Here is an 11,291-nt window from a genome sequence, read left to right as displayed (position 1 = left end):
TAGACTTTTCACAGGAACTCTAAAACACGTGATCATTCATCGTTGTCGCATTTCCTGTTATCCATCTGGTTCTTCAGGTTCGCAGGCTGGCTCTGTTGTCACATCCCATGTGCACGGTGTGTGGTTGTGCTGTTGCCACATCAGACAGTCTGTGTTTGAAGTTCAAACAGCAGTGCAGTAATGCTGGTGTAGGGCAGTCGGGTCAGCAGCGGGGGGGGGCAAGGGCTTTGTTGAGAAAAGCAGGAATACTTCCTGCTACAGATGAAGTCAGTGCATTCCTCCAGAGCAGCTCCCTATAGACAGCCAGTGGAGCAGAGCCAGCCACTAAATACGGGGCAGAAAATTGGGATTGCACCATCTGTCTGACTGTGGGTAAAGAATTGTCTTCCACCCATTTAGGCTGCAAAGTTTTATTTTCTGTACCAAGCTGTACAGATAAGCCTACCACCCCAGGCATTTTTACATTTTATGAGCACTGTGGTATTTTATTACCTTGTTTTCAAGCTAAGCTGTAAATGTGCAGACATGCAGACCGAAGAGGAAAGATAATGATATTATTTTGGGCAAAACGTGCTGCCCAGGCGTGTGCTGGCCTACCCTGCTGTTCTGCCCTCGGAGGGGATCAAAAGTACACACACAGACCCTTTATTTCAGTCAACTCACACAAACATTCCCCTCAAACAGAGACACACTCGAGTTACTCCGCTTTCTCTGTCTGTTCCCATCGGCAGTTAGCTATCATAACAGCTTTGAAGGAGCGCAGTAGAGCGTTTAAATGGGTTACAGATTGGTATTTATGCTCCCAGGTCCACCAGACTCTGCTGTGACTCTTAACCAACCGGTAGGAATTGTGCTCTGTCCGTCAGCTGCTCGTGTTGACACTAACAATTAATGATGCTGTTCAACACAAAACACAAGTGACATCAGCGTTTTGTTATAACTTCGGCCGAACGTCAGTGCCGTGATACCTGATTTTATGGACCTGTATATATTACAACAGACTCAGTCTGTCTTCAGAAGGTTGACATCAAGTTGCATCACTTGTGTTTTGTCACTCTCTGTGGGTGTAGCACCTGTAGCTTGGTGAGCGCATGTTTGATGCAGAGAGGCAGAATTGTTCATTGTTCCTTCCTCCAACTAGCGAGTTAAAATAATCTTCAGTCACATCATCAACTCCCTAAATCTTTGGAAATGTTCTTCTCTTCCAGATTTGGTGCCATGCTGTGCTGACCTGAGCTAAACCACAACATCAAGACTTAAAAGAATTTTTTTTTTCCATCATACGGACTCAGCCTGGTACCAGATGGAGCTGAAAGTGTGGGTGGACGGTGTGGTGCGGGTGGTGTGTGGCCTTTCTGAAGAAACATCCTGCCAAGATGTGGTCATTGCCTTGGCACAGGCCATTGGTGAGTGTCTCCAAGTATTTACCATAAATATGACTTTTTTTATATCACATGAGTGTCCAAACTGTACTTCCATGTCAACTTGTTTCAGAATTGACAATGTTGTGTTTAATGGGATTTTGAACACAGACAAGAGTGCAGATGTCTTGTTTTGTTCTCTCCTTCCAGAGCTCTGCTGAAATTCCCCTGGAGTCAGCCTTGACTTGAGTTGGCTCTCTCTGTACATCAGACATATGATGTCAAATCACTGAAAAAATAAACTCTAGATTTTAATGCTCCCTAATGTCCCTCCGTCTGCTAAATCATTGAGGAGGATTTGTCCTATTTTCAAGGCCCGGGTGGAAACATTTCATGTTTTTGAAACAATTTTTTTCCACACATTTTGTCAATCAAATTTAGTAGCCGATAACTTAAGTCTTAAAATACAGACGTACAGCATCTAATGTTTTTACTTTACATGTATTTACTCCAGTGGTACTCCGGGGTGCGGGGGTGACAAAACAAATTATATTATTATTACTGAATTATACCCAGGAACAAATGAGGTTTAAGTTACTCATTACAAGTTTGAATTAATATATGTGATATTATTAAGTAAATTAGTTTCATCTGTGTCTGTGTACAACTTCATTAATGGCCTTGTTTTGAGCAGACAACAACACACATCTGTTCTGTGTCCCTCTGTCCTTTAGGTCAGACTGGCCGTTATGTTCTAATCCAGCGTCTTCGGGACACTGAGAGGCAGCTGTTGGCCACAGAGAGACCTCTGGAGTCTCTGGCTAAATTAGGTCAGCATGGAAGTGAAGTTCAGTTTTTCCTCCGGCGCACAGGCCCTAGCAGCAGTGACGGACCTGGGTCAAAACAGGACAGGCCATCTCCTCTGTCACTGGCCAAACATTCTGAGCCAGAGCCTTCCAAACGCAACCAACCTAAAAAAGCACTGACCTTTAACCTGGGGCCATCCTCCTCTCCCAAAACCAAAGCAAAACAGTTCAAGAGGTCACCTCGAGACTCCCCTGAACAGAGATCCTCCTCGTCTCCTTCCCCTAGCCCTACATCCTCACATGTGCCATCTCCATCGTCTTCTCCAACCATAGGCCATTCCAAAGAGGAAGTCTTTAGGAAAGTTCTTCAACAACAAGAAAGACTAAGAGCCATTGAGGCTCAACTAGAAGCACTAGAGAAAGACTCACATTGTCCCTACACTTCTCCATGTTCCTCTCCGGTGTCCGATACACGACTGCAGGAAGAAATAGACACTTTGGAGCAAGTGATGCGGAGGAACCAGGCTGAGCTTGCCCACGAGCAGTACTGGGAGGAGCAGCTTCAAGTAGAAGTGGAGAGGGAACGAGGGATGAGGAGAGAGCTCGGGGAGCTTCATGCCAAACTGGACGATTGTGGAAGGCGGCTCCACGAATTTTCTGTTCACTCTGCTCAGCTGGAGCAAGAGATCAGGCGGGAAAGCGTAGCAGAAGGGGAAACAAACGGACCTGAGGAGTCTCTGGATGCCGTCAGGGCTGAGCTCCAAAGTCAGGAGAGACAGGGAACGGAGCTAAAGGAGCAGCTGTCTGAGAACGACCAGGCCCTGGGAAAGGCAGAGACTATGCTGCAGGTAAGGAGAGAGGTCACAGTTCTAGAAAGAGGGCTGTAAATCCGTCAGCCCATATTCAGTCAGTGTTTGGGGGGTTGCACAGAGACCCTGTATCCCTCTCCTACCTGCATACAGCAGCAGGCACGCAACAATACAGAGACACTTGCAGAAAAGAAATGAAAACCATGAATTACTTTGCCATTTTGATATCAAACAGATTATATTATTATATTCTTAAATTGACTCTGTATGAATTGTTTCATTGTCTGACTGACTGAACTGGTTTGTGAGGTGTCATTTTGTGCGCTTCTTGTGATTATATGGTTACTCATTCTGTTGTACTACAGTAACATAAATCTTAATCTTGTACCCTGTGGAAAAAAGAGCACATTAAAGAGGACTGATTGCTAGAACAAGTGTTCCTTTTATTGGATCTACTGGGAAAAAAAAGATTTTCTGAGACATTGGTTTCAATTTCACAAATGTGACTTGGACTGGTTTCAGCCGAGGGACTGAGAACAGTTGCGGTGATGCCTCAGTAATTGCAGAATTCTTGTCGTGTGATTCAGTTTCTCTATCAACAAAGACTATAGTATTTGAATTGGGTTTACAAAATAAACTTGTTGCAATAAGGTAAATGATAATGACAAAATATGATATGTAGCAACAGAACAGAGGTTTGTGTTGCAACACAAGAGCACAAGTGTCTGAAGCAGGTTTGCCACCTGGGCTGTAATTGTCTGAATGCAAAGAGATTGCTGTTTGTTTTGTTTTGTTTTTTTCAAAAAATTAAATGGCATTAACATGATATGCAGGTTGAAGTGCATTCAGTCCAGCTCTGCAGCAACTGTGGCAGTGTCATCAGTGGGCTAATCATTGGAAGCTGCCAGACAAGTGTTTAATTGTAGGTGGTGATGAGCACAGCATTCCTGTCATTAGGTTAATGGAGGCCGAGGTGCAGGTGTGACCTGACTCAGCAGACTCCCAGGTCTAACGTCAGTAACACATGCGTACTCGCATACAGCTAGTATGGTCACAAACAGCAGACTGGAGCCATTACGCTCTGCTGCAGCTCCCTCTGCTCTGTGCACACACATTCATTTGATGACAAATGGGACTTTAGACTGATTGGCTTCCCTCTGTGGGAGCAGTCTAATGTGTAAAAAGAAGGTTAGGTCCACCACAGTCTCTGAGGACCAATTCTCATATCTCCCTCATAGCGTATCGAGGCTAATTGACCCGTTTTTCTGTAACATATAGTCTGTAAAATGTATTTAAAAGGCAGCAGACGGGTGATATTTGGTATTTAAATGTTAATTTGATCGTCAAGGGCTTGTGGAATCTCAAGTTGTGCAACTTCCGTGACTCATCGTGGTGTAATGGCTTGATCATGACGAGCATGTCGAGAGTAGATGTTCAGGCTCTGCTGCCCTCTTGAGGTCGTTAGTAAGTAATGTCTTGTCACCGTTAGATAACACGTCCATTCAGTTAACACACTATTTGAATTTGCTGTGCCTTTGTATGTTTGCAGCCCCCAGTGCCTCAGTTAGCCCTTCACACTCTCTGATTATGTTCTTGTTCTTTTCCCTCAGGCCAAACAAGAGGAGCTGGAGGAGCTGAATAAAGAGCTGAGACAGTGCAACCTCCAGCAGTTTATCCAACAGACAGGTGTCCTGCCTGTGCACACACATTTACGGAGCGACTTTCAAGAGCAGCTGGAGCAGTTGGAACTTGCACATCTTTTACAAGAAGGATACAGGAATGGAAGTATGGAGAGACAAACATGTTGTTCAGCTGATCAACTGTTAGCGGCTAGCGCTGTCAACTAAAACACATTTCTCACCCCTTATTCCTCAGGCTGCAGTGCGACTCTGGAAGAATCCCCTCCTCGCCCGACAGCTAAACAATTCCTAGGACATCCACGCAACCTACAAAACCCTCTTGTGTCCAGTCTGAATCCTGAGGGTGTGTATGTGTGAGACTGCTGCTTCCCACCTCCATCCTGCTCTGCTCCTCTCCTGGTCCCAGTGCCCTTTGCCCCCTTTAGTTAAACCTGCTTGTTGGGTTTAAAGCTAAAGCTGCTGTTTTTTGGTGTTGGTGGTAGAAGTGCATGTACGGTGGAGGGCTTTCTGCTGACTTCAATTCTCTCGATTCCTCATATCTAATGATATGCTCTTCTAGGATTTTACAGCCATTTTATTATTTTATTATTAAAATAAAAAACCTACGCATGTTTATTTTATATTTTTACCATCCATGTAGTTTTAATGTTCTTTCCAACTCTCTCTTCTCCGTTTGCTTCTGGACTAGCGGTAGCTGCTTCTCTTCCTGTTAATACAGAGTTGCCTTCCCACCCTAAATTCCACAGTCTGCAAACAGCTGTAACACTGTTTGTTTAACAGTGAATGAAGACAAATCAGACCAATGTCAAGTCAGGTTGCCTTTTTATATACAGTATATGTGTACAGTCTACAGAATGTGACATGGGGTTGAATCTGTACTTTGCCTTGTACAATACCTTGCCTGTGATGTCTGACTCCCAAAGAACACTAGCCTCTTCAGGAAGGGCTGGACCAAAAATGTATTGCACTGTCTCATTCTCTTCCTGTGTGAAACCTGGGCTCCTGTTTGTCTAGGCAGAAATGCATCTCTCTGGTTCTGTTTCACTTTGAGAAGGCGCCTCGTATTGCTAAAAACAAGAGATGCTTTTCAAAACTAGCGACGCGGGCCCATGGTTTGTTACAGTACTTTTCCTTTACCTCCACTGGGATGGATGCATCTGATTCTTTTGCTTGAAGTACATGCAACATTTGACCTGTCATGACCCTGTGTCTCAATGTACTGTTTATGTTGTAAATAAGTTAACCCTGATAACAAACTTAAATGGTGGAATGATGCTGCTACATTTGTCACAACCGACCATCCAAACCTAGCTATTATTAATAGCACAATAGCACTTACCTTAAATATATATCTTTGCTTGATGCTGACAGGTCACAGTGTTGGCTCGTGTACTTCTCTTTATCATCTGCAGTGTGGTCTTTCCTGGTGGTTCATTTCATCATTTTATCGTTAAGGTTATACTGTTTCTTTTTCTGTTTAGCAGTGACTAATATTTCAGCGCTCTCTTCAGAAATATCACTGACTTCAGAACCTCAGCTTTCTCTAATCTGGGTTTACGGGCCAATCTGTGGTCTTTTTTCTCTCTCTCCACACTAAGGGATTATCATCACCCCCACTTATGTTTGTGTCTTGCAGTCCTGACATCCCGAGAGTCATCGTGGAGATAAAACATGGACCACAGGGCCAAGGGGGAATCTTGTTCACTGTTCTGTCACCGTCACTTCTTATTTAACCCTGTTTCTTTGTAGGTCGTGCTACCATGGTGTACATAATGTACATGAGACAAAAGTATATTTACAGAGTATGTTTTTCTACTCTAACCCTCTGTTCTGTGTCTGTATGAAATGTAAAATAATTTAGAATCATTTTATTAAGAAAAATATCACCATGACGATGTATTTAAGTATAATAAATTGTGTATTGTTTTAGATCATTTTCTGTGGTGTGATTGATTTTTCTCACCAGGCTGTTGAAGTACCACCTATAATCACTGGTAAAAGCTGAAGCAGAATGACACTGCATCTGGCAAAAACCAGCAGTAAATATTTCATACACCAGCGTCCATTTTCTTAAAATTGCAGTGTAGAATAGCTGCTGTATGAAGTATTTTATGAATATATTAAAGATGATGGAATATTCATGCCTTACTGATGAGTTGGGACGTGTCTTGTCATGATGCATGATCTGTTCTGGGTCATTTAAATCTGAAATTCACAGATTACTGATGGAGAGTTCACTGAGCGAATGCTGTGATGCAGAAACAAGTTTTAAATTTGCTACTAATGACACCGTTGATGTAAAAGTCTATCTAGAAGAAACATTAACTCTGTAGTAAAAGTGCTGGGATGGATAAAAATAATTTAATGTCAAAGGGCTGTTTAGTTTTTAACACTTCTATTATTGTTCTGTCATTTTGAAAAACACTCTGGGATTATAAAAATAAGATTAACTCCAGGCCTTTGCACAGAACAGTAGTCCTCCACCCCTTTCCTGTTTGTTTACCCAGGAGAGTAAATATACTGGCTGCCACAGACTGACTGAGTGACACAGGTTCCCTGAGTGTTTAGTTCATAGACGCTGACATTTACCAGATAAGCCCACAAATATGTTTTTGTCAAATTGGTTGGTTGGTTGGTTGGTTTGGTCAAATTCTAAGATAATGTGGGGTTATTTAGCCAGTCAGATAACTCCAAAACTATTATATTCCATATAACTGATTCTAAACCATGTTGTAATAATGACTATTTACACAGTCAAACAAATTATGCTTTAAAATACAACTTTAGAAATCACATTCATTAGGTAAGGAAAACGAAAATCAATACACTGCAAGACAATGCTTTATTCATTTGAAAGCTCCAATGTCATGACATTTCACCATTTTCAACCACAATCACATAAAGTCAAAATGGTGCAACATCACTGACTTTAAATCTGAACGGGGACACAATCTCTTAACAGGACATTAACAGGGACTCAAATTGGGACTGAACTCAGAGTAAAGCTCCACACAAGTCCACTTTAGAATACATTTTTAATATATGTGACCACATATTTTTAAAAGTGCCTAGGAAAGAACCCCAGCAAAGTGGACGGGTGTGAGCATCCGCATCTGCACATCCACATTACTGTGTGATGATTAATGGGTCTTCAAGTTAATGAGTCTGACATACTGCACTTATCTGTGTCACAGTGACTCACAAAGCACAGTTGGGAGTACAGCTCACCCTCACAGACATATTGAATTTTTAGCAATTTTATTTTACAACTTTGCAGTAGCCGTGGTAGTTGACATCACATTAGATAGCATTAGGGAGGAAGAGTAATAGTTCATTATTGGAAAATTACTTTAAAAAACACTTCTGAATGCTGGGAATTTTTATTTTATTTTAAAACAGGACATTTAAAAACATGCCACGTACATTCAAAAATACTTGGTGTCAATATTAGTTGTTTTTTTTAAGTGAAAATAAGTGTACATTTAGAAATCTCATTTAATCTCTGTTAACTTGTTTAGATGTCAGACGGGATATACAGTACTCAAATGTGCTCAGATGCACTGTAGAATGATATGGCACTGCTCGGTAACATTGAACCTGTAACTCACACTTGTGAAAATGAAACATAAAGCCCTCGCGGTTATGAAAATGAAACATAAAAGTGCCTGCTGATTATGACAGTGGAGCTGCTCTATATGTTAAACGATACAGTAGTGGCATGGGAAAGAACTGCGCATGTGGAGCATGCGTGTCCCAGCACTGAACTGTGGTATGGATAGTATAAATGGCTCATATGATCCCTGCTGGTCAGTACTGTCCAGATGTACAAAAGGTATAGTGGTTCTCCCAAAACCAGGTTAGCCGCTGTCACACGCACAGTGGAACTGGCAACTGACACAATGTGCGTTAGTCAGTGGCTTACCTGCTTTTAGATATCAGCAATTTCACCCGCAACCTTCAACAGCATGCAGCCTGTGGAGGAACACAGGCTGTGTATTAAACCAATAAATGAAAAATGTGTACGGGTTAACACCAGTTGTTCACTTCTGATAAGAAAACAATCAACATATCACAAAATACTGTGAAACTTCATTTAACTCACTGTTAAACTGTCAGTCAGATTATTATAAAACAATTATAGCAGGATCTGAGTTGCAGTATCAAAATAATTTGTCTTGACTTTTGTTTACAGCTTACAGGAGAACATATGATAAAATATAAATGTCTAATGATATGTTTAATAAAAAATATAATACATATGTCTTATAGAATAAAGAAAATTCAGAAATGTACTTACCAGCGCCAAGTTTCTTTGGGAGTAATTTTAAACAATACAATATAAAATGTATACGTTAGAAAACTATAACATTACACTAATCAAACATTCTAAAAGTTTCTTTTTCTTGTTAAAATAAAATCACCACGCCTGAGTTAAGTGCACATAAGATTACAGCTGAGTCTTCACCGACGCAGAAGTTCAGTCACTTGAACTACCTCTTCTCTGCACACTCCCCTGCATCTGCAACCCGACCTGGTTATGCAAATGTTTTTGAGATTAACATAACGTCAAGCCAATGACATACGGTATTAGACTTACTTGTTCCGCTCATTACATTATATTGTCCAATCAGACGATGGAAAGGGCGGTGCGTCAAAGGTCAGCACGTTCAGCTGGTTATTGGAGTTATAGTTGGGGTGCGGTGCGTTCAGTTTTGCACGTCGTACTTTAGGAATGAACCATTCTCATGTCACCAGCTTCCTGTTCTGACACACGATCAACCGCAAGTGTCGGTGTGAGATGATTTTTTAAGACTTTAAATAGCTCCGTGTGTTACTACACCTTCCGCTAGAAGTTGCAGAAGAGCGCCCGGGCTTCGTTGACATTGGACGGTTTACCCCTAAAGCGTGAAGTGGTTGAAGCCGCCTCGCTTGTGTACAGCGTTGCCATGAGCTGAGTGTGGCTGCGCACGTACCAAGGATGCAGCATGGTATGATGATCTGATGATGAAGGCCGGGAGGTGCAGGAGGTGGTCCGTGACTGTGACGGTGATGATGGTGGTGATGATTACGATGTGAAAACGCCCATTCATTCACCAGGATATATATAATATAAATACATGGGGATAAACATACAGTTATTGAATCGTCTTTTAAGAGCTCAGTGCGTTGGTTCGACTATATTATTCTATATAAATGAAAAAAAGAAAAGAAAAGAAATTATCCACACAATCATTTTACATGAATTGGCTGGAGACTAGTGAGTGGGAATTGTTTCTGGATTAACAAATGACTCATGTCTGAGCCAGGGGTTAATCACCCAGAGTTGATGATGATGATGATGATGGAGCTTTATAGCTAAATAAAGTTCAAAACAGGTTTATTAAAAAATGATATAGAACTGATATAATGATATAGAACTGATGTCTGTAAAATACTGATGTCTGTAAAATTTTATTACAGCAATTGGTTATTTTAAATAAAATAAAATGAAAATAAATTAGGAGTATTTTGAAAACCACAATTTGTAACTCTAACTCCAAACAAAAAATATATCTAAAAAAAAAAATCTAGATTATGTAATCTAATGTACTATAAATAGGATATGCTTGTGCTAATTATGAAGCTGTTCATACATGTACAATAAAGTATATTCTTATTTTTAGCTTTAATTGTGGACAGGTTTATTTCTTCCATCATGGGAATGGAATTGTTATCAGTCTCATATGCATTTTTGAGACACCAAAAGAAGAAAAAGTTTTTTTGAGACACCGCTACATTTAAATATTTACCATCCACCCATTCATCCCCTTTTTTTCCTAACTCTTATTCACTTTCACCATTGCATCACTGGGCCACCATGAATTAACAAAGCATTTCTGAGCATTTCTGAACTGTAGAAACTAGTTATTTCAGATGTAACCCACAAATACAAAATATGTCAGAGCAGGGGATTGAACCCCTGATCATCTTGTCATAAGGCAAAAGCAAGGAACACCGATCACCATCAACTGGGCACTTTACCAGGTTCAAACACTAACATTCTTGTTGTGTCTTCAAATAAAATAGATTAATCTCAGGGTCAAGAAAGGCTTTTCTCATGGCTTAATCTCAAGGATGCTGAAAAACTGCAGAACGTAAGAGAGAAGTGAATGTAGGCACAAAAGCTCTACCCTTGTTGGGATCACTGTAAGTTAATGCTAAATTAGTTGATTTTTTGTTTTGATAGAAGTGTTGACAACTCAAAGCACAGGCAACTCAGGCAGTAGCTGGCAGCACAAGGTGTCTGACTAAAGCAGTGGTCTATGAGAATGAAGTGTGAAGATGATGCAGGTTGATTCTCTCCAGTGCCTGGAAACTGCCCTGACGCAGACTTACTTTTTAGGCATATGCAGGATAGGATAGAAGCCTTTGATGAATCCCAATGCAGAAACATCAAAGGATGGAAAAGGATGCACTTATGGAGAACAACCTGCCGCAGAATATGACTGTTTTAAGGTGTGAGAACTATGAAAGTTATCTGAACTACATTCAAAGTGCCAACATCATGGCTCAAATGTGTGCCAGTTACTCAGAGAGCAAACTGGAGCTGGGTACTTTTCAGCAAAAACAAAAGGTACATGTAAATGTGTTCTTTGTTGTTGTTGTTAAAAAAAAAGAAAAAAGGTCTATAGTCTA

The 11,291-nt window shown here is 41.0% G+C and overlaps 2 protein-coding genes and 1 long non-coding RNA gene across 4 annotated transcripts in view; 2 read left to right on the top strand and 1 right to left on the bottom strand.

Annotated features, from left to right (window-relative positions):
* rassf7a (Ras association domain family member 7a) overlaps window positions 1-6,550 on the top strand; it is a 28,943-nt gene extending 22,393 nt beyond the window's left edge. For both annotated transcript variants that reach the window (XM_025055936.1, XM_008312338.3), the window contains 5 exons: window positions 1,209-1,406; window positions 2,096-3,015; window positions 4,587-4,761; window positions 4,852-4,959; window positions 6,253-6,550. In XM_025055936.1, the coding sequence (XP_024911704.1) occupies window positions 1,304-1,406; window positions 2,096-3,015; window positions 4,587-4,761; window positions 4,852-4,959; window positions 6,253-6,284 (1,338 nt within the window). In that variant the 5' untranslated portion in view covers window positions 1,209-1,303 and the 3' untranslated portion in view covers window positions 6,285-6,550. The remainder of the gene's footprint in view (window positions 1-1,208; window positions 1,407-2,095; window positions 3,016-4,586; window positions 4,762-4,851; window positions 4,960-6,252) is intronic.
* An 889-nt stretch (window positions 6,551-7,439) lies between these two features.
* On the bottom strand, window positions 7,440-9,151 carry LOC112487083 (uncharacterized). The gene is made up of 2 exons (XR_003049809.1): window positions 8,914-9,151; window positions 7,440-8,588 (listed from the first exon to the last, which is right to left on the bottom strand). It is a non-coding gene; the product is annotated as an uncharacterized LOC112487083 (long non-coding RNA).
* Window positions 9,152-10,202: 1,051 nt separating this feature from the next.
* The window catches only part of phrf1 (PHD and ring finger domains 1), a 75,889-nt gene continuing 74,800 nt past the window's right edge, over window positions 10,203-11,291 (top strand). Inside the window, exon 1 of the mRNA XM_017033179.2 lies at window positions 10,203-11,229. The gene's annotated coding sequence lies outside the window, so the exon portion shown is untranslated. The remainder of the gene's footprint in view (window positions 11,230-11,291) is intronic.

This window comes from Cynoglossus semilaevis, chromosome 6, assembly GCF_000523025.1.
Source record: "Cynoglossus semilaevis isolate Cse_v1.0 chromosome 6, Cse_v1.0, whole genome shotgun sequence".
In the NCBI taxonomy this organism is placed as follows: Eukaryota; Metazoa; Chordata; class Actinopteri; order Pleuronectiformes; family Cynoglossidae; genus Cynoglossus; species Cynoglossus semilaevis.
This window is presented reverse-complemented; position numbering and strand designations above follow the sequence as displayed.